Source organism: Cupressus sempervirens, chromosome 5 (genome assembly GCF_028749045.1).
Source record: "Cupressus sempervirens isolate cs-2001-9-10 chromosome 5, ASM2874904v1, whole genome shotgun sequence".
NCBI classification, from domain to species: Eukaryota; Viridiplantae; Streptophyta; class Pinopsida; order Cupressales; family Cupressaceae; genus Cupressus; species Cupressus sempervirens.
Genome location: NC_143122.1, coordinates 38,012,740 through 38,036,764, shown reverse-complemented (window position 1 = coordinate 38,036,764; position 24,025 = coordinate 38,012,740). Strand labels below are relative to the sequence as shown.

The 24,025-nt window shown below is 36.3% G+C and overlaps 1 protein-coding gene across 15 annotated transcripts in view; it reads left to right on the top strand.

Annotated features, from left to right (window-relative positions):
* LOC149554454 (putative LRR receptor-like serine/threonine-protein kinase At1g07650) overlaps nucleotides 1-24,025 on the top strand; it is a 283,858-nt gene that overhangs the window by 14,045 nt on the left and 245,788 nt on the right. For 9 of the 15 annotated variants that reach the window (XR_016364372.1, XM_089828514.1, XM_089828509.1 and 6 more), the window contains exons 4-6: nucleotides 10,412-10,483; nucleotides 10,878-10,949; nucleotides 11,059-11,130. Coding sequence is in view for 13 of the 15 variants with exons in the window: in XM_089828514.1 (XP_089684640.1) it covers nucleotides 10,412-10,483; nucleotides 10,878-10,949; nucleotides 11,059-11,130 (216 nt within the window). In the remaining 2 variants the exon portion in view is untranslated. The remainder of the gene's footprint in view (nucleotides 1-10,411; nucleotides 10,484-10,877; nucleotides 10,950-11,058; nucleotides 11,131-24,025) is intronic. The other 6 variants (XR_016364373.1, XM_089828508.1, XM_089828516.1 and 3 more) reach the window with 1 other exon arrangement.

Sequence of the window (24,025 nt, the reverse complement as noted above, 5' to 3'; positions counted from 1 at the left end):
CATTTTAATACTTTTGTTACTTCCTAATGCAAATAAGAGGGAAATTTAAATTTGTTCTTAGGACTAATGGGTCAATGTGACATGTGTTGAAATACTTAGTCTTAGGAGTTAGGAAGATGTTATATTTGAAGACTGAGTATTATCAACTAAAGTCGTCAAAGAGTATTTTGAGGAGGTAGTTCAAGGTCGAATTTGACTTTGTCTAGTCTGTTTTGGGGTCTTTTGGGCTAGTTGGAGTGTTTTATGGGCGGTTAGGAGTAAGTCATAGGTTCCTTTATGACTTAGTGCAGTTTATCAGTCAGTTGTCATCATTTTTGATGAGGATTGACTCCTTTTTTGGAGCCTTCTTTCATGGATTCAACCCCAAGGGGTTGGTACTTAGTCTTTTGGACTATTATTGTTGAGGGAATTCTGATTATGCAGAGGAGAATTTTGTGACAGTCTTGTGTCCTTGATGTATTTTCTGCATACTTTGTAATTCAGTTTTAGGAATACTTAATATATGGACTGATCATTTTGCGATAGTTTGCTTCTTGAAATATAGCCTTCTTTCCTTCTGTTTTTGTGTGAAAATATCTGATTGATGAAGTGCATAGTGAATTTTAGGATTCCATATCATTTTGTCTCAATCATTACCTAGTTGCAGTTTGTACTTTGTTTGCAGGTTATAATTTGTGTCTTCCGTTTTTGGGATTGTTATGTGAATGTCTTCATTTTCCTTAACTCGCATTGTCAGGACCTTATTATGAAATATTGATGCAAACCAGTATAGGATCAAAGTGTTGATCAACAAGGGAAGTTTCACTGTTTGTTAGCAGTCATATTTTCAGCATCAATAAGTTTTTGATGTATCACCTATTAGCTAGGTCTACTTTTAAGGTTTTATTTTCTGCATCTTCCTCCCTTTTCCTATCAAGTTTAGTTCATTTTACTTACAAGAGCTTAGGCAATTATCATAAGGAGCCGGCCTATAACCCGAAGATCCACTCAGTTTCATAGGAAAATCCCACTGCCTATGAGTGGTTCAATGTTACCTGAAATTTCTAGTTCTTTTCAGTGAATTTGGTTAGGTGCAAATTTCAGGAGATAACAGGTCTATGCAAAATTGATGCTGGAAGATAATCAATGAAAGGGACTTTGAGCATCCTAAGAGGGAAAAGGTTGATGCAAGAGCTAAAATGGACCTACACAAATGCTAGGGGATGGACATCGAAGTACAAAACTGTAGGAAAAATTGCAAAGGGGGGTTATGCAAATTTCAATTCTAGACACTTGTAATTTTCTTCTATCTCTTCTTGGTACTCTATCAAATGCCCTCATTTTCGTTATCAAAACTTAAAAAAATCCCCCAAATTGGGTGGCCATTGTGTCCAAGATTGCTTGCATGGCTACCAAATCTCTTAGTCTTCCCACATATTTCTCCAACCTCCTGCAATGTGGTGAAATTTCGCCATGTCCTACCCCAAGAGCTAAAACAACATTGGAGTCTAGGGTCTTATTTAAAGCCCATCGTCCTTTTTTTCTCTTTTCAAAATTAAAATTCTTTTTCACTTGATAAAGATTTTCAATTCATTTAATTTACTAAAATGATAAGTAAGTCTTTTTAAATAAAAGGCTGGGAATAAAATAATTTTACTAAGAAATAAGACACCCTTACACACAAATACACAAGAAATGAAGATAAAACATAGACAGAAACAACATTTGCTTTACAACACTAAAATGTAACCTAGCATACATGACTAGCAAAAAAGTGTTGAGCGTGTGAGTTATTTCTTCGCTAGCTAGGTTCGAGTGCCATATTGTCACAATGTACCATCCTCTCCTAAATAATACTCTTCCTCAACACATTATATTGGGTCATGCCATTTTTTCAGCAATATACGAGTTTCAATCTAAGTATAAAAAATTGGAGCAAGTCATAGGCCGACATTGAGCATTTACCAGGTGCCTGAATATTACTTCTCATAATGTAGCTGCCTATACCATTTTATAATTCTACAAATTAACTCCATATCACTATTTGAATATGTACCGTGGGACATACTATATGTAGTGGTTTCCTATTGTTGTGTTGGCATGGTAATTACAATCTATAGATGTGAACAATTGTGTCATTTGAAATATCATTTGAATCCTCTTTTGTTATGTAATGTCCCATTTTTAGTCCACTACAACATGCAGAATCAAACAATCAATGTTTCTCAACTCTCTCTTGATATAAGGTTACTTCTTATGCTAAGCCTGCAAATTAATATCACAAGGTGACTTAAAGGTTCTCTCTATTGTAGACACTTGCTCAGAGGAAATGATGTGATTTGTTGGATCACCAAGGGACTTATGCTAGTCCATTCAAGAATTGTCAACTTGATTCTAATAATTTTTCTTTTACAATGAAAATGTAGTTTTAGTTTTCAACTTCAGATTCAAACTTCTAACTCTTGCTACTTCTATTTCTACCTACCCATGAATGCAAGGAAGCATTGATGAACTTGGACTCTACTAGGTGTAGTCTCGCCAACAACTCCACCCACCTAGTGCAAGCATCTATGGTAGATTCTAAAGGTTTTCAAGTCAATAACTCACTTGTAATCCTATCAAATAAATGCAAACTAAAGATTCAATATCAATTGAAGTTATGTGTTTTGACCATCGACTTACCACGCAAGGTAATTCTTACAATCCGAAAGAAGCTAGTGGCGCAAATTTGTTTGAGTCTAACAAGTGAACATCCACACTTCTTTTCATCCACATAAACTAAGTTACTTAAAAGAAAAATCCATTCTAACAACTTGAAGTGAAACCTATTCTAAGAACTTGAAATGAAAATCTATTCTAAATGAGGGATGTAGATAACCACACACTAATGCAAACTTGATCACAACAATTCACCATGTGAGACTATAAGGTATGATCATTGTTTGACTTTTTAGTGTATTGTCTTAAATTGGAAGCACCTCAATATAATGATGATTTAGCACCCATTTAAGGCGAGGTCATCATTTATTTGCATCTTTCTTCCTTTCTCCCCTTTCCTGTCCTTCCTCCTAGGTGGGATTGAAATAAGACCTAATAGATGCTCTTTAAAACTCCTATTTTCATGACATAAAGCTTGAGGTAGGATCTATTCACGTAGGTCCTCCCTTCCCTTCATTTAATTACTGGGAATCTACTCTTTGCACCAAAACAACTATATCTCGAATTTTGTTCTTGATCTCTGGGATCTAGCACTTGTTTTGGGATCCCGAGAGGATCCTAGGGGTTTTGGACCCTAGTTGACAGGGACATAGTGCGTCCCTGCTCAGTCAGGGATGTAGTGTGTCCCTGCTAGGCCAATCAAGGATGCAGTGTGTCCTTGTTTGAGTCTTACTTTGGGTCCCTTTCCCGGGTCCTGAGGCTGAGGTAGTTTTGAGGTGTTAATTCCTAGACGGGTCAACCTATGGGAGTTAGTCAATTCTGAGACCTTTATAAATCCTTCCATTTCCTCCATTTGTCATCTCATATCATATCATGTACTCACAAGTTCAAGCACTCACGCTCAAGCTCTCAAGTTCTCAAGTACTTTTCAAGCATTCAAGGCATTCAAACAATCTCTTTTCAAGCATTCAAGGCATTCAAGGATGCAGTGTGTCCCTGTTTGAGTCCCTTTCCGGGGTCCTGAGGCTGAGGTAGTTTTGAGGTGTTAATTCCTAGACGGATCAACCTATGGGAGTTAGTCAATTCTGAGACCTTTATAAACCCTTCCATTTCCTCCATTTGTCATCTCATATCATATCATGCACTCACAAGTTCAAGCACTCACGCTCAAGCTCTCAAGTTCTCAAGTACTTTTCACACATTCAAGGCATTCAAACAATCTCTCTATTGAAGATCAAGGATTCATACATTCAAGCCATTGAAGGAGTTTATGCTAAATCTTCTATTGCATTTTCAACATTCAAGATCTCCCTTGATATGCTCAAGATCCTTTGCTACATCTTCTACATTCATCCTCTCAAGATCTACATTCATCTACATGCACGCGTAAGGTAGAGTCCAAGCACATTCATTCATGAAAGTTTTGCTTTCACTTTGATTTCCTTTCTAGGGTTTTTGAAGTTGAGTCAAAGTTATTATATTACATACTTGATTGCATTCCAAATTCAAGAGCATATTCATAAATTTACATTGCTTCATGTTAGATCTATCGCTACTACTTCTTAGCATTCTATCTTTATTTCACTTCAAGGTTATTTCCTAAACTGGGGGTTGACCAAGGTAACCCCCCCAACAACAAACAAACAAAGTCCCTTTATTTTTCAGATTTTGGATCTTAGATTGGCAAACAGGTTGCAGATTTGGATACCCTTTTCAACCTTCTTCAGAAATGCAAAATTAGAAACGTCGCACTCATTCTTGCAAGGTCGACTAAGTCAGCCTTGATGCGCAAGGTCGATTGGGTCACCCCTAATCATCCAGTTCGGCCTTGACAGATCACCGAATGATTTTTGGGTTTTGTCCATTGTGTAGTTTTTGGCCTCAATCCTCGATTACAACAGTTTCTGAGTTCGTTTGACAAGCTGTTTTTAGGTTTGTATTTCACAAGGTATATCATCTTCCCCTTTTCCATTTCAATACTTTATATTTCAGCATTACATTATCTATCTTCTTGTTTAAACCCTCTTAAGGTGGAGGTGAGAGGGAAATAAACCTGAGTTATTAATCCTTTTGTATTGGGTTTATGCGTTGATACTCCCTTTTGTGTCAACCAAACCTACTCAAAGGAGTGGATCTTATTCTTCCCCTTTTATTGTGTGAGGGTGGATTGCTTCCATTTTCCGACCTTACATTGAGGAATTTTCATTTCCTCAATTTTGTGAAGAGCAAGTTGGGAGATTTCTGCCAACATCAACTAATGGTCCAGTGGAGATGGCATTTGCAAAATTTCCACCAGATCCAAATGAACCAATGAGGGAAGGGGGTTATCTTTTCCCACCTAAAAACAATAGTGTTATAGTCCTAGGAACACAACAGGTGCAAGCATTCCATTAGTCTCAAGGGAATGGATCAATAGATATCAAAGGAATAATAGGAATAATGAGCCTATGACTTCATCTATTCCTCCCAACATACAAGTAGGTGTTCGGGTCAATCAAGGCTCACCGTGTGGCAGTCCAAAGGTGTAATGTCCCCATTTTTGGCTAGTGCAGTTGATGGAATTAGCTCATTATTGCAACCCTTGTGAGCTTATAAGATGATTTGGGGTCTTGGTTGCAAACTTACTATTTTTAGGAAGTCTATTTTTGGTAGTTGCCATTTTTGGCTATGGCAGTTGAGCGTCACCTGCAATGGATGTGGTAATTAACTGCATGAGCTCTTGTTTATTAATTAATTATTAAGGTCACATTATTATTATAATAATATTTAATCATAATAATGATATCAAGAGATATTGCTAAAAGAGTTGTGTTGAAAAGTTTCAAGAGCTGAGTTCTTTTGGAAAACTTTCGGAGTTTTTGAAGTTGACTTCTTTTGGGAAACTTTTGTCAACAAGGGATTATAAATATGAACTCATTTCATTGGAAAAAGCACGCTTGGATATTTATTTGCTTTTGTTGCCTTTGTGGCTTTTCTGAGTTTTCTGAATTGTGTGCCCTTGCTGAAGTATAAGGGTTATTCTGAAAATTACTCTTGCAAATAATGCTGAAGTATAAAATTTGCCATTCTCCTACTGTAGCAACTGTATCTAAGGAGATTTATTGGCTAGAGTTTGTTGTACTGGACCGTGTGAAGAATTTTTTGTAGCATTTATTGATTGGCATTTGTATTAGAGAAGTTTCGATCTGGTTTATATTGAAGACTTTATTTCTGGGAGGCCACGTTTGGGATATCTAACTAAACTGCAAACACCCAGGTCTGAAACGTCATTGGGAAATCTGACAATTATCCCATAAGGCTGCATTCATTCCAGGGCTGCCATTTTCTGAATTTGGAGCTAACATTAATTCCCAGAAGTACTTTGTTTCATCTGCAGGCAAGGCACATTCATATCTAGGCCTGCAATTAATATTCCTGCCCCTGCATTTCAAATTTGGAGCCGCTACTGGTCTGGGAAGGTGTGAGAGATCATTTAGAGCAGACATGTGGAGTCTAAAGGTCCCATCTATTAACCTGTGATCTGACTTATGCCTTGTGGTTCAATATATGCAAATTGTTAGCAGGCATTGGAGGTTACATTTTACTAGATAAGGTGGCCAGTCTATAATTAAATTTTCATCTACAGCATTGGATAAATCAGCCTACATTATCAAATCAGGTTCCTAGATTTTGTTTGTCATTTTCATTGGTCCAATGAAATTAAATAAATTGCATGGTTTACTGGTATCAACTGTACAAGTTCTTGTGTTTCCTTTATATTTTCCAAAAAAATCCAAAGTATCTATTCAAGCAAAGAAGAATCTAACAATAAGAATTGATTGGGGTATAATTGTAATAGCTATAAGTAGCTTGCCAAGTGTTTCTCTAAATGTCAATGTGTGAAAATTGGTAGACTTAGCATTTATCTAAGATAACCAGACCGGGTTATTGCTGAAGGCAATTGATCGCGATTTGACCAATCCAAATTTGGAGGGAAAAGAAATAAGGGTAAACTGTTATGTTTTACTGGTAAACATTTTTGAACAACAGGGAGTAAAAGGAACAACTAAAAGAAGGTTTCAGCAGCTTCTTGGAGAGGCTTTTGGTGCTTCTTTTTACAGATCCGTCAAGTGGGTTTTCTTCATATTTGGCAAGGTTCTGCCATTTTGGATGAGACTTTATCAGCTGTTTGGAGATCTTTCGATTGTTATTTCTTCATCATTTGGGTGGTTTGAGGTTTGTCACAACTGCAATCATGAGGATTCGTTTTTTAGTTGTTGAGAGATGAGATAGGAGGTTGTTTTTATCAGATGGAAGAAGAATCAAGTGGACAAATGGAAAGATCAGATCAGATCCGGATTTCTTCTCTTTTATATCTTTTCTTTTCCTCTCATTCTCTAGGGTTCCAGATTTTTTGGACTAGTTCCAATCTCTTTGATGCCATTCTAGAAAATTTGTGTATGAGCAGCATTGTATTGTTTCTTTGAGCAAATCCAATGGATCTTTGTTGTTTACATTAGTTCTTTGAGTTGTTTTTATGTTGTGTAGCAGAGGTAGCATGAAACTTTATGAAAATACAGTCTGTTTCAGATCTCTCCTTTGTGTTATTGATCAAGTTTGAAATGAATGAATCAAGAGTTTATGTCACTTGGTGTCTTGTTTTGAGATATGTAGTTGTCTATTTGTGCTTTGATTTAAATAATCAATTAAATGCTTGATAGAGATTGCAGGTTGGTCCAAGTTTGCACAAGGATTTGATAAGTAGGCTGATTTAGAATTACTGATTATGCATTTGTTGCAAAGCATCACTTCTTAGTTCTCAAGCTATTGGATCAAATCTGTTATCCAGTGTTGTATATCTCATGACTTAGTTGCCCAATGTAGATAAGGCACTGATCTCAGCTGTAGAAGCTTTACACATGGTTTTGTTGTCTCATTTTCATGGTCTTGCTGCAAATTTATAGTCAAATACCAGACCCACCTTTCCTTTTATGCTGTTTGTTGTTGGTATTTATACATCTCATGCTCCATGAAGATTGAAGTTCAGTGGGTGATTAGCCTATACCTAGTAGCTCTCTTCATGTTTGATGCTCTTTTGTGAGATGATATGCTTAATAGATTCATATTTATGTTTAGCACTGGTTTAGTCATGAATCTAAGGTGCATCCGCCTAGGTCTTGCAGAGCTTAGAGTGTAGGAGGATTGTAGGTCCTTGTTAGTTGGTCCAATCCTTCAAGGAATTTGATAATTGGAGTTGGCTTTCTCCTTAGAATTTGTTGTGAAGTGTATTGGTAGCTTGTAGAGTATAGACTTGCCATTTTGGGAACAAACACACTGCATGTTCTGAAGATTCAGCTGTTAGAGAGGAGGCCTTCATCTTCTCAATAATGTCCTACAGCGTAGCATTCTCTTTCTTAAGCCTCTTCTTCCTTCCCCACAACTTATCATTCTTTTGTGTGAACATATTCAGAGCATTATGGGCATCTTATTGACAAGCCAAGTGAGATTGTTTACCAGGTTCAATTGAGGTGAACTTGTAATCACTGTTTTGCATTAGCTCTGCTGGCTTTTCAACGAGAGGCTCAACTACCTCTGCATACTTAGTGTTGTCATTTGTCAACACTCACCACGATCCTTGATACGACCTTAGCCTTCTTGTTCTTGGGAACCTTGGCCTTTGCAACCACTTGGAATCATGTTCTTTAGGTGAAAGTTCTTCCTTCTTCCTCTTTTGAGTAATTGTGGTGAGTCAAGGAGGAAAAGTAAAAGAAGAGGATCCCATGGCAGCAGTGGTAACCAAAGTGGACATTGGATCAACCTGTGCAACTATGGCTACAATAGATGAGCTGCTATGTGTGATCTCGGCCCTAAATTGTTTGAATTGTGCTGATGAAGTATCCATCAATGCCATGGACGGAACCACAACATTTGGGATAGACATGGTGTAGGCATCAAACATGCTCTCCTAGCTGTAATATTACTCCACTGTTAGGACTGCAAGAGCAATCGAAGAGATAGGCATAGCCAATGTAATTGTAGTTCGATCTTCATGGAATGGTGCCTGCTTAGAAGGAAGAGAATCCATAGCAGCATGCAAGGGCGAATCTGCCAACTCATCCGAGGTTGGCACAAAATCAAGTAGGGTGGTTGCAACCAAGACTTCTGGAGGTCTCTTTGGAGAGCACTTTCTTGGCAAAGGAGGAAGCTCATCATCACTAAGAACAGTGCGAATCTTCTGAGGCTCAACAATTTTTACCTTAAGCACATGTCCCATGCCTTTATCACCCTTGATGGTGAGCTTTGAAATGACTATTGTCGAAGACTCTATGCCATCCTTCTGTTTACCTCTCATTTTAACCCATAGACTGATTGGACCAGTGGGATCAAAATCTTTTCCACACTTCACCTGTTAGTACATGCCTGATTAGTGAGAGGGGGGTTAATTAGTAATCACCAAATCAAACTAAATATCACCAAGTTCATTGATCTTCACTTTAACCTCTTAAATATACAATCAGCACAATAGGTAAAATGAACTTTAAATGACATGCAACCATAAGAAAACCAATCACACAATGTGGACACCATATTTATGTTGTGAAAATCCAATTTGGGTGAAGACCATGGTGTGAAATGATGCTCACAATTTGTGCACTCTTCTGGAATGCGCTCTGTGAGGAGCTTGCCTGGTTAAGGGTTACATTCAACACTGTTATGTAAACTACCTTGTTAAGGGATTTACCCATAGACCTGTTAAAGTCTTTGCCCTGTCAGGAGCAACCTAGTTAAAGGGAATGCGACCTGGTTAGAGGATTTTACAATAGGGACCTGTTAGGATCCACCTTGTTAAGGGATTTTCCTATTACATTGGTTCAAGAGTAACAAAAAGAAAATGATCTGTGATTTGCACTGCGTCTGCATGATCAGCTCCAATTAAGCTCAACAACTCTTCAACATACCATATTCTACTCTTTGGCTTGATCGCACTTCATTACAGTACTTGCTCTATGATCGCAACCTTCTCCATTTCCGCAATCAGACGTTAGTTCCTTCATTATTTTGTCCTTAAATAAAACTTCCTTCCACTACCTTAAGATCAAACTCTAAGCCCTAGATCTAACAATCCGAATTAAGTTTGATAAAATCAAACACATCTAACCATCAATGAATCATTTTCCTCTGACCACATCATCTCATATTTACAATTCACCTTGGAACTTGATCCAACTCATAATTTGTTTTGACCAAATAGAAACTTCTTGAACAATCCTCCTCAAACTTCTTGGATAGAAGAATTTGATAACAATTGTGGAAAAGATGACTTGTTTTGATAGTAAAATGGGCCATATTTTTAGGTAAATTAGATGATGAACAATACTAAATAATATTTCCACACCTTTGATGTCATAGTGATAGCAAAAATAATCATTGAATTGGCTTCTGGATTCAATTGTGTAGATGTTTTTGCATCAAACGTTTTGGATCACTCTATGATTGATCCATCATCAAGATGAAATTGAAAGAGAGCATAAGGATTGTGGAAATCTACTTGCTCTTAGCAAAAATATTTGCATAATGAACAACTTGATTATTTTTTCATACATTTTTTTATATTCTGCAATTAGACTGGTACTGGCTTGTTCTATGAGTTTGACATAATCAGATAATTTTCACCAGACCATTTTAGAGCAACATTGTTGTATGTTTTTCTGTTTTAAAGACATTTGACTTCAATACTCTAAGAATTTTCACAATCAATGGTTATACTCATCAAATTCATTTTCTTGTTCCACAGTGACTTGACACGGAACTATCTTAACGGTTCAATACCTGTAGAGCTGGGATCTTTGGTCCATTTGAAATATTTGTAAGCTCTGTGATTTTATGACGAGTTTCTATTGTCACTTGTGGAAAGCAATTTTTTTTGAAGTTTGCCTTCAAGTTTGCCTTTAATGTTAGTTAACTCTGGGCTGTTTCCACTTGGACCTTTGAAGCCCTCTCCCTCTCTTTCTCTCATATCAAAATACAGATATTATATTAACTGGTTGAAATACTAGAATAACATTCAAAATGATAATTATGCTTGTGGATTGAATCTAGTATGTAGCATTGCTCTTTGGAACATTATGGCTTTGCTTCAAACAAATGTTGATGATGAGCAGTGACACATAAGAACTGAAATTATCTTAGACATCCATTGAGATTGTCTGTCTAACTTATCATCTTAAGTGTATTTGAAATGCGTGATGTATTCATTTCAGGTCACTTGGCATAAATCGTTTGTCAGGCTATATCCCAAAGGAATTTGGAAACCTTAGTAGCTTGATTTCATTGTAAGATTACTATCCGATCTTTTACACATTAGAACTTTTGCTCTAATATCTAAAGATAGACAGTGATATGCATTATTTTTAATTTAATTAATCTATGTGCTGTTTATAGGGTTGTTATTTCAAATGATCTATCTGGAAGGCTGCCACGACAACTTGCAAAACTGAGTGCTCTTGAGAAATTGTAAGTTGATGTAGAACCTTTTTCCTGCAAGTTTATCCTACCTTTTTGGGTTCACTCTTCATGTATTTATGATTGACTTCAGATAAATATTCTGTAGATAATTTTAAAATTAAAAGAAAAGACTTTAATTATTTACAGAGCGAGCAAGAGACATATCAGAAAAGACAAAGTACATCAATCATTCCAAGTTGGGGCATGTGTGGCCAAAAAGTCTCTGTCATAAGAATTATCAGCACTTTGGGATTTGAAAAGATGCTTGGCTGAATGCCTTCGGAGGCCCTTTTATCCACTAAAGGGTTTAGCCTTTAAGAGTATAATGCCAGCTGGTTTGGTTGAAAATTTTGAGAAGCTTAGTGACTTGAGCTGGCAGAGGGCAAAGCTGGATAGATTTAATCACTAGTTTACCCAAGAGGCATTGGATTATCAACTTAGAGTCTCCATAAAAATTGGAGTCTTGAGATTTTCCTTGACAGCAAGAGAAAGGCTGCACTTGTATGTAATTGACTGCCTAGTTTTTTTCTTTTTCCTTTTAAATATTTTTTGACAATTGTTTGACAAATTGCCAAGAAATTACTTCATTTTTTCCAAACATAAGGTAACAGCAATAGGAGTTTCTCAATACAATTTTAACAAAAAATATATTCATTGATCTTGGTATAGAGTCAGGAAACCCAAGTTCAAGTTTCAATATCTGAAGAGAATTGAAGCAATAATGTTTTTACTATGTAAAAATAACAATTATACTGATACCGCTGTTACGGTCTTATATAATTCAGACTTGTACCTTTAATTTTGTCCACCTTGGCTGATATGATTACTGGAAGAATAGTGCAGTTAACAAAGACAGTGTCTGGAGTCCAACTAAATACAAATAGTCCAGAATTTGAGTGGCAGCTGATGTGAAGGATAAAATTGCCCCTGAAAGGGAAGTGCTTCTTTATACCGTATCCTTCCAATCCTCATTCTTCCTTTCACTGTGCAATAGTCATTAATTATGGTGTTGTGGATAGAAATCTGGGTCTCCAAAACCTCCAGAACATGAGTTGATTCCCCTCCTAGTCCTCTTTTGTTGGAGCACCTAGGTGTTTGGATGCAAAACCCTCACATTTTGGGTTAATAAGGACCATGTGAGAGTCCATTAGGTGGTTTGGATAGAGTTTGATATGTTTTGAGTCAAGTTATTACAAGATTGTCAAAATGTTGCTTAGTTGGCAATTAGGCCAAATTTGGGCACTATATGTGAAATGACGCAACACTGATTAGGAAGCCATGTTTTGATGTTTGGCATGCTTAGGGGGTCTAAGGAAATCATTCTTCACCAGTGAATATATGTGATGAGGAAGCCAATGTCGCTTGACAAGATTTGGCAAGTTTTGCATTTTCGTACCCAATCAGTTGTGTTAACTTGGCAGTTGGTGATAGAGCCTAAATTTTAGTCTCCAATTTTTTATTGTGAAGAATGAACTTGATCAACAAAGGAAGTGCGAGCATGGCTGTTGAAGATTTAAATAAGATATGGATCAGGAAATGACTATTTGCTAGAGATATATATGTTTCCAGCAATCAACAATGGTGAAAATCGTCAATAAAGAATAATAAATGATGTAATCTTTCTTCATGTGTTGGAGATGTTGCAATACCGTGGAAACATTAAATACATATACAAAGCAGTGAAAAATATATATGGTAAGAGAAGTCTGTCCAAAATGTGAGACATGATGAAATAAGATATACATGTATGTTATTGGACAAAAATCTTCTTTATTTTAGGAACATCGAATCTGGAAGCCGGGTGGTTTTGGTTTTTCTTTTATCACAAATCAGGTTCACAGCACAGTAATGGCAGACAATAAAGGCAAATAGTAAGAAAGAAATACATTCATTCTCGGCATTTTTACGATTTCACGGGCGTGACAAAATGTTCTTTGTAAATGCCGAATTGGAATAAATCAAGCCCACTGGGTATATACTGTAATATCTCAGAGGAATCTGATAATATAAACATGGAAGTTAATTTTGTGCTTATTACAGTTTTGTTGCATAGACTTACAAGTTACAACAAAGATATCACAGTTGAGCAAAGCAAGCAGGAATATTGAAAACAAAATCATTCTAAACAATTGGAGAAGACCATCAATTCAAATGGAGTTCTAGGTTTCCATGTTCACAACATCTTCAGTGATACAGAAATAACGGTGGTCGTAATTCATGACTTCTTGACCAATGGACTTATGCTGGCTCATATAGAGGTTTAAAAAATCATTGACATATGCAGTGGGTTTGTGGCTGTGTAGATTCCATTTACTCCAAGAGCCCAGTGTGTGATAGGACTTGTGCTAGCAAAGCCACGAACAACCAGTTTCTGGAAAGTCGCAATAGACAAAGAGACCCGTCAGGTGGTTAGGAATTGATGTAGGCATACAACGATTGAAGATTACAGTAATTCCACATTCTGATAAATAGATGACACTAAAAATCACGGGAACTAGTGATTTGATTTAATGATCCCGTTTTGAAGACCAGTCACTAGAAGCAAATCACATACCACAATTGCTCTTACAAAGGAATACGATAAACACAAAATTTAACTATATTTCCGGCGTTAATCACATCTCAATTAGTGATTTCTTGCGGTATTCGAATTGAGCAAGGAACAAAAGAAATGACACACCCGTGAATTCTAAGGAAAGAGTCAGAGAATACCTCTGAGCTAGATAAGTTTAATAAAGGACTGATAATTGCCGACAAATCAATTTTGACTAGAACAATCCTTGAAACATCTAAGTCCACACTAGTAGAATGACAATGGTAGGAGGATGATATTTTGATCAGAAGACTAGCTCAATACTCATCAGGTATTGCAAATAAACAAAGGCTAGTGATTACACATCAAAGATTAATGCTGAGACATAAGTTCTTTATAAAATTACATATCATGTCAAACACAAAACACGGTATGATACAAAGACAATAATTTTTTAAATAATAAACAAATGCCTGATAATGAGAGATGTGTAGTGGTGTTTAATAGTTAAAAGAACTTTTAAAATATGATTAAAGTGGAAAGGTGCAAGTAAAATAAGATTGATATTGTAATGAAAAGACAACTTTTCGAAGAGACATTGTTTCTTGAAATGGGAATATATGTAGGCTATTATTTGAAAAGAGGAAAGATATATGAAAGCAAGAAGACATTCCGAGAACAGAGAGGACATATATTTACCTGTAAAGGGAAAATAAAATATTAAAGTACGACTTTAATATAACTTCAAAATATTATATTTTAAAAATAAAAAAGGCCTTTTTGTTTATTGTCAAGGCAAAGAGATACAATTAGAATGATGGTTTGTCTTTTATGATCAATAAAGAAATTATTGAATTATTCCTACAAGGCTTTATTTTTTGCATTGGGTATTTCCCGTATTCTGTGTTCAAAAGACAGGGAATAGTGTGAAACATATAAAGTTTGTGCATCTCTATCTAATCAGACTTCCTACCTAAGAAGTTAAATTCCTTTTGGCTGTCATAGGATTGCAAATAAAAAATTATTTGCTGCTGAGCTCAGGTGTAATTGATGATATTTTGGATGAAATATTGTATCATAGAGTTGTACATAATAATCTTCATCATAGTTGATTCTGTTGCCCAATTAAGAAAAGGCATTGGTCTTTTAAATCACTGAAGTTCAATTATTTGGATTTATAGTTGAAGTCAGAAATCTACATATTTCCTTCTTCCATGTTGCTCCCGCTGTCTTGAGGAAGGGCTGCTTGGTGCAACTGTTGGATAGGCTGGCAATCTCTCCAATACTTGTTCTCGGCTTCCAACTTTATGATCTTTTTATTTGCCTTCCTCAACCTTTCTTTGATTGAAACAATGCCCTCTTGGATCTGCTCACATTCCATGTCATCCATGTTTCTTCCCAAGTTATGCTCTACTATCTCGTATTTCTGAGCTGCAATTTCATCCAATGCCTTGTTAACCATTGGTATAGCAATTTGAACCTTTCGGTGACCATTGTTGTTGCTCCTAATCACCTTTGCCACTATTTTTGCCATTTGTTTCTGGTTCTCGCTATCACTCTTTTCCATTAATCCTTGGATGTCTTCAACTATTTGGGTGGCTACTACCTCATCTCTTGGCATAAGCATTTGCCTCAACCATAGTGGTGTGGTGCATCTCCCCAAATTTGGATTTGGTTCAATTAGCCGATCATCACCAACGGCCTCGGGCGCTTGGCTTACTTCTTCAATATCAATTGGCCCATCTACTTCTCCACTAGTAACTGCCATGTCATCTCCATGTTGGTTCTCTGAGAGAGGAGAGTACTCGGTGCTATCATTGTAACCACTTGATTATGAATCAGAGCTCACCTCTACTGTGGCCCCTTGTTCACTTGTGTTATCTTCTTGACCTGTAGCCTCAATTATACTTTCCCTTGACAGTGCTGCATTCTGTCTCTTTGTTGGAGGTTTAGGATGTTCTTTTCTCAACCTCCAAACCTCTCTTCTTGCTTCTGACTGTTCCTTTCTGCTGGCTACTTCCTTCACCCTTTTGTCCGACTGACTCCGCTGGACCTTCCTTTGGTTTCATTTTTTCATAAGTAAGGCGTACCCTTTGACTTTGTAATTTCTTCAACTTCCCATTGTACCATGACTTGGTGTGCAAATCAACTGCTCTTGTAATTGCCTCCAAGGAAGGATCTTGGTGATCATTCTAATCCACAGGATTCAACTTTGTTCCCTCCACTGTATTATAATCTTCTGTCAACACATTTTCATCATCTTCCAGTTGATTGGGAATATTAAGGTCTCTCCATATGATTGCCCTCATCATGTTCACTGACAATCTTGAGAAAGCTAGCTTTCTCACGTGAAAGTCGTCCTGCACATTGGCCCATAAATCTTCTATAGTAGGAACATGTTTGAATGTATCTTCATCAGATGCCTTGATAAGACCATTAGGATCAAATCCTTACCTTGCTCTATACCATGCTAGATGATACCATTCTAATTCTTTCTATGCAGCTACAAAGGTGACAGGATTGGGGCAACTATCATTGCCAATTCCAAATGAGAAGGTAATGCTTGTCTCACCTTTGAGTTTCATCATTCTGTCATAATGCTCAAGTTGCCGAGCCAATTCCATCAAAACTACCTTGTCGAGTGGGTACCTTGGAAGTCTCTTAGGACAAACTGTGCTTCCTGCTACTCTAATATAAGTGAATTGCAGAAACTGGATGAATCAACTCCCATATTTCTTAATCTTTCCTTCTGCTTCCGATGAGAGCCTCTTAGCAGGTGTCCCTTGTAATACCCTTACTGTCTTCATGGCAAAGGCGTCACAAAACATTTTATAGTCTTTGTTGTTGTGCAAATGAAGCTATGGATAGCATTCATGCACCAAACATTGCCCTGACCCATTATCAATTACTCCTAATGCCTGAAGTCCCGGATTTTCATACAACCTCGCAATCAAATAGAACAGATAGGATGTCATGTAGAATTGCTTTTGATTTTGCATTGTTCTAAGTTGCAATTCTATATTCTCGCTTATGATCCTAGCCCAATCAAATCTTCTTTTTCCTTTTTCAATTTCATCAATAAAGAAGTACATCCAGTTTTCGAATTGCATACCTTGAGCTAGGCCTATGATCCAGTTGAGAAGCGCAATGAGATTGCCATACTCTGATTTGAAATCTGATATGGTGAGCCTTGATGATCTGGTAACTCCCTTTTTGCTTTTGTGTAGCCAATCCTGCTTTAGATGAATGAAATAAGCCTCTTGGTTGTCCTAGAATAACTTAGCCGCTTGGTCCATCATTACCACTATCATGCTTTTGTACTAGGGGATATTGAATGCTTCTTCGATCACTTGCCCGCCAATGTTGGCTAACACTCTCTTCCCTTAATAAAAAATGATGGATTTACTAACCAAATCAAATTGAGATGCACATTCCATTACCAATTTTGGACAAGGCAAGGTAGGAGGGAAGGCCGCCACGTGTACAATTCCATTTTTGTGAATCTTCTTTGCCATGGGGGATTGTCCTTCCTTCAGTTTGTCCTTTAGCTGTATCATGTTCACTATATCGATATTGGTATCAGTTATTCGCCTCACTTTCGAGAAAAAGGTGGTCTTAGGCATCGTGTCTTCCTTGTCTTTTTTAGTATTCATTCCCTTAGGGTTCTTGCTTGCATTAACATCTACCATCCTAAACACTTATTTTTGCCCCTTCGTTCTGAGTGATATGGACTACCCTTATCGATCTCCAACCTTCTTTCTATCGATGGATTCTAACTTATTTCTACCTCGCCAATTCCTATCACTACACTTACCAATCTCCAATCTTCAACCTAGGGGTGGGACTACACTTATTTCTGCCTCTTCGTTACCTTAGGATGGACTACATTTATATCTCCCAACTTCATTCCTAGGGTGGTCTAGCTTATTTTTGCTTCGCCAAGTGTCCTATCATGAAATCTACATTTATCTCTCCAAACTTCAACCTATAAATGGGATGATGAAGTGGTGGATGATGAATGCAAGAAGAACATAAGGGAAACAAAACCGAGCAAGAACAAGGAGTGGAATCCACCTTTAAACCAACTTTCAGCTCTAGAATGAATTGAATTTTACCTTTACCAATAGCTGGGCTTTCTTTGAATTCGGATCAGACCTTAGGAAATCAAGCTTCTTGCAAAAAAATTAGAATTTTAATCTCTTTGAAACTGCCCACACTTTGCCAAGAATCAGATCTTCAATAATGCATCCTGCACCAAATAAAAAAGTTGCCCAGATCTGGTGTGAAAATCGCAGCCCCTTAGCAAAAATCAGAACTTAAAAAAAATCACCAAGGCAAGAGGAAAGGATTCGGATCTGCCCTAACAAAATCGCCAAGCAAGCAAAATGCCTTCTTTGGAAAAAAATCGCCAAACAGTTCCAAGCTGCTCCTTCTTAGAAAAAATCGCTAAACACTTGAGAAGGCTGCTCAAAAAAATTGCCAAGCAACAAATCTGCTCCAAGCTAGGAAAATCGCCAAATAGAAGGCTGCTCTAAAAAATTGCCAAGTAGAGAGGAAAGCATGTGATGGAATGAGAAATGAAAGAGGGGGGAAGCCCTCTTATATCCCACTACCATACTTCCTCCAAGCTGGCCGACTAGCCCTGGAGAAGACAAAAAATTAAATTAGGCCACCATTAATGGTACTAGATTAAATGCCAAACTAAAATTAATTTTGCCAATAGTGAAATTTGCACTTTTAATTGCCGATTAGGACCAAAATTGCAAAATAAAAATTAAGAAAGCCTTGGAGATATTAAACATTTTCATTTAATAACGTTTTGGTAATTAAAATATCATTTAAAACCGTATTTAGCAAGCTAAAATCGATTTTCAACTTTTAATTTACCAATTTTTTTTTGTATTTCTAAAATTTTCAAGGCAATTTAAACCAATTTAGTGCAAAATTTTGCAATTAAGTCCATTTTCGATTTTGCAATGCAATTTCAATTTTTTACCAAAAATAAACCATTTTTCTAGCATTCAAAATCGATTTTCCAATTTTAATTTCACTATCAAAAAATTTCTTTTTTCACCAAAAAGTTCAGATTTTCCAAAACAATTAAATCTAAAAAATTTCATTTTGAAAATGCTAAAGATTATATAATAACATCCAATTTTCAAAATAAAATTGTCTAAGTCCAAAAATTAAAATTGTAAATTTTATCCTGCCAAGCATGGTTCTAACCGTCGAAAAAAATATCGTCTTTTAAATTTGTTCAGCCTAAGCATAAAATTACAAGATCCGGAAAATCGAGTTAAGATTGGGTGAAAAAACAAATCTAACCACATCTCTCTTTGCCCAAAGGCGTCCAAGGCGTAAAAATTTCTAAATCTAATTTTTTTTGGACAACTTCAAAAAAATTTGCCAAGGCAATCAAGAAAAAGGGGGTCCCCAAAATTTTGGGGCGATGGTGTGAGAACCTCACAACAAGTTGTAGCTCCGAAAGTCATTAGAAAAGTACAAACAACTAGCAGGTCAAGAAAGAAGGGAACTTCAGTTTGAAGTGGGAGATCTAGTGTGGGTAAACTTGAAGGATAGGTTGCCAAGAGCCAAATAAACCAAGCTAATGCAAAAGAAGTAGGACCATGTCAGAACTTGGAGAAGTATGAGAATAATGCATACAAGATGCAATTGCCATGAGATCTTGGAATATCCCCAATCTTCAACATCTGTGATTTGACACCTTTCAAGGGTGAGATGCAACATGATGACCCACAACAACTGTAGGAAGTCGCTGAAGACCTGAGTGACATTCTGAAACAAGAAAACTCCAAGTTAGAAAGGATACTAGGCACCAAAGCGGTGAGGAAAACAAGAAGACAATACAAGCAATACTTAGTAAAATGGAAAGGTAAGCTTGAATCAGAGGTAGTAAGGATGGATGAGGACCAAAACAAGAAGCATGGCAGTTCATTACAAGAGCTCGTCTCAAGTGGACTTGAGATTCATTCATCCCAGGAGTATGGTGCGAGGGCATCCACTGAAGACAAAGGAGATGATAAGGTCAATTAGGACCTTAGGTTGATCCAAGGTAGTCAATAAAGTCATATGTTTGTTTTCTTGAAGTTTGAACAATAAGTCCTACTTTGTAGTAGCATTTCCATGTTTGGCATGACTACAAGCCAACTTGTGTAAATGACCAACTTAGGACATTAGATGTTAAGTTTTGTTGTTTTAGGCACTTTTAGTCCCTTAGGAGGTCTAAGTCATGGTGGGAAAGTGAATGGTCCATTGAGTTCCAAACTTGTTGTCATTGACAACTTTTCTTGTCAATTTCGCAAAGTTGCAAAGATGCAACTTGTCAACTTTTTGCAAAATGTGGGAAGTTGGAAGTCCAACAGTCATGTCGAGAATAATTCATGGAATTCAAGTAGAATGGTTTTTAGAAGGTGTAGGGAGTCGAATAGAGTCAGAGAGTCATTGTGCATTGAGTAGATGTAAGGAGAATGTTGGAGCAATGGAAAACTACTGTTTTCTTGCAAAATTTCTGTATAGAGCTGCCACATATGCGTGTATAGATTGGAACCAGCCTGAAATCTGTTAAGGTAGAGTGCTCAATTACCTTTCACATGCATCAAGTTTGGATTACTAAATTGTTAGGAATTGAGAGATAAGCAAGTTTTTGTATTGACAAGTCTTGTTTTACACTTGTACCTAGGGTTTTACAAAGAAATGACCATAGCTTGAATTGTGTCACCTTTGGTTTTCAACAACTCTTGGAGAATTTCAAGCTTGGCCAATGTACTTCGAGATTTTGAAACCCATTTATGAATATATGTAGGAACGTAGTAGAAAAATGATGCCCTAGATGGACATCTTCATGTTGCCACCTTATGTTCAAAGCTAGAAATGACCATATCTCGAGCTAGAAATGACCATATCTCGTAATGGGTATTGAGTTGGAAGTCCAAACTTGGGATTCAGAAGCTATTTGGTGTCCCTGAGATGCTTTAGGTATTGTTTTGGGTTAGTCTTATCTGTATGTAGGAGTTGCTTCACAAAATTGGCCTAATTAGGCCTATTAGGTCTTTGCAAGTTAGTAGTACTTTGGCACTTATGTTGATTGTCATAATTTGGTTCCTTGGGATTAGTTAAAGGTACCAAAAGGGGTATTTGGAACACCCATTAGTTTCTTGAGTCCTTTCAAAAAAATACAAGTTAGGAGGGAAAATTGAGCTAGGAGAAATTAGGCCGTTATTGAAGTAAGCATAACCTAGTGAGTTGGGAAACCCAATCTAATGGTTGGAACATGTTGGTCTGATGGAATTAACATCTTTTCCAATATTAGAGTCTCATGAATAGTAAGGTGTGTTTTTGGGGTTATGGGAGGCAAGAAGCTTAGTTGGGACACCTAGTAAGCAAGGGGTAAGTTGATATCTAAGAGTCACTTTGAAACCTAAGTTAGAGCAAGTTAGGAGTATTGGTAGACCATTGTTAGAATTGGGAAATGGGCTTTTTCAAAAGTATGTCCACTGATGTATTACGTCTTTTGTTGAATCCCCTTAAGTTGAATTGATCCCTCAAGGAGAGTATGAAAGGACATCTTTGCATCAAAATGATGGTAACTAACTACCATGGAGGATATATATATATATATATATATATGTATGTGCATTTTTATTGTCCTTGCCTTTTTATATACACATGTTCTCTATGATCAAAATAATGGGATATCACAATGGAATAAAGAATCACTGCTTTGTCCACGTTGTCGATTATCTTTAATGGAGTGTTATTGTTTAACTAATTCAAGCACTGCTGAAATATGCTATAGACTATCTTTATGGAATTGACTATCATTTTCTCTGTGAGGAATTGCTACTTTATTATTCCACATATCTTCCTTATTGTATTTCTGAACTACTTCACTTTCTCTAATCCATCACTCGTTTAATAGTCCTGGTAATTCCTAATCCATTGTCTCCATGCACAATAACCAATTATTCATTTATCATTTGTTACTCACTGATGTCTTTAATATTGATCACTTCCTAATGAAGTCATCTGATATAGTCTCTCTTGGGAATGATATTTGTAGCTGCCCACATGAATAAATTTAAATCTTATTAAAAAACTTATGTAATTGTATATCAAATCTTGTTGCTTTAGTGATTTATTCATGACCTAGTTTATGTCATGAATGAGGATATTACACATCACATGGAGCAATTTATTATAAAATTAAAGAAGTTGATGGGTGTTGATTTGGTATTTGCATGTGCACCTACTTGAGAAGTTTGAGAGAGTTTGCTGCTCTTTTTAAGGTCTGATTTTTACCAGATAATATGATTTCAATGCTTATTCCTCTTTTATTTGGTTACTGAGCTTATACTTGTTTGATGAGTTGAAGGACATTTTACAAAGCACCTAATGTTTCGTATAAGTATGTAATGATTTTGAGGTGATGGCTCAGCCCCCTCTTCATCTTGTTACCTAGATTCAGTCCTTATTTCTATACAAATGTACTAATTGAATTGTGAAGGTACTGCCCCCATATCATTGAGTTGATCGTCTATTTTCTATGGTATTGTATTGGTAAAGTGACGATGGTTTTAAACTCCCACTCCGTGTAGTTGGTTTATTGGCTTGCATGTTATACGAAGCTAACAATCAGCAAGTTAGTCTTCATTAGTTTTACATTTTGCAACATTTATTACAAAAAAAAAGTAGGGCTGGTTATTGCACATAATGCTAATGCTCTCCAATAAAGTTGAAGGTTTCCACAGATGCTGGAATGGAGCAAAGAAGGACATTACATGTTTGGTACTTTAGAATTGTTATCAAAGAATAGATTGTTACATCCCAAAATTTTGACCTATTAAATAAATTATAGCCGTTGAGATGATTAGTTAAAACAATCATTTTTTTTAATCATGTGAAAAGGGAAGTTATAGTTAACCATTTATTTCATGTGAACTTGGTTGTTAATAGTTATTATGTATAATTTTTTATTGATAATGGTGTAGACACCTAAAAACCTTTAGAAAATAAAGTATTTTTATTTTTTGAAAAAGTCCTAATGACATCATCATTTATTAATTAATTAATTAATTTTTATGCTATTAAATCCCTTTATCTTAATTAAAAATATTTAATTAAGGAATCCCTCCCAAAAATGTTTAAATCTTATTTAAACATTATTTCCTTATTTATTAATTATTTAATTAATAAATTGACCAAAAAATCCAAAATAAATAAAAAATTTATTTTTTGCCCAAAACTTGGCCAATTTCCTTAAGACCACTAACCTCTTCCAAAATCTTCTAATCCTTCTTTAATTTTAATTAAAGGCTAATCCCATCATTTCCTACCCCTAATCCCAACTAAAAATATTTAATTAAGATTAAATATTAATCCTCGTGTTTATTAAAAAAGTTCTAATAAATATCTCCTCAACCCAAACCCTTGAAATAAATAAAACTTTATTTATTTCCTAAAAATCTAATTTATCCTCATCCTAAGAAGTTCTAAACTCTTCTAGAAAGTCTTCATTCTCATCCTAGGAAATTCTAGACTATTCTAGAAAGTCTTTATCCTCATCCAAAGTCTAGACTCTTTTAGAAGATGTCTTTAAACCTAATCCTAATCCCCTCCTAACCTTGTCACATTCCCTAAACATGGGTTAAGAATTACTAACCCAAGCCAAAGTTAACAAATATCTCCTCCTTCACCCACCCTCATTAAATGCCATCCACTTGCCTATCCCTAAGCTAATCCTAAACCATCCTAATCCATCCTCTAATCATTTGCACAATCCTAAGCAAGCTTAAAACCCTCTTAATCAAGTCCAAGTCGAAATTGCTCTCATCACTCTCAAAATATCTCAACCATAAAACTTTATGAAGCCCACTAGGCCATAAATGACTCTTCCAAGCCCTTTTATTGCTCTTACAAGTCATTATGAGGGTCTTTATGAAGATTTTATCCCTTGAGCCTCCTTTGTTGACTCATCCTTCCCCTTTCCTCCATCCTCTCACCATGTGACATGTGTCACTCCTTGATTGGTTGTAAGGAAGCACAATCCATGTGCTCTCCTCTCATGCAATCTGAGCCTTCTATAAGCTTTTTCACATCCTTGCATCCTAGCCCTTGATCCCTCAAGCCCTTTGCCTATTTAAGGAATCCTCTCCCAAGTCATTTTAACACAATCCATGAAGTAAAGTCATAATGCCATTTTAAGAAGCCATTTTACATCAAAACCATACACTCACACCCAAATTCCAACTCCATTTGAAGCACTTTTTGAAGCATAAAGCTTGAGCATACATCCTATCTATTTAGACAAAGCTACTCAACAAGAGAGCTTTTCATTGTGAGAGCCCATTAATG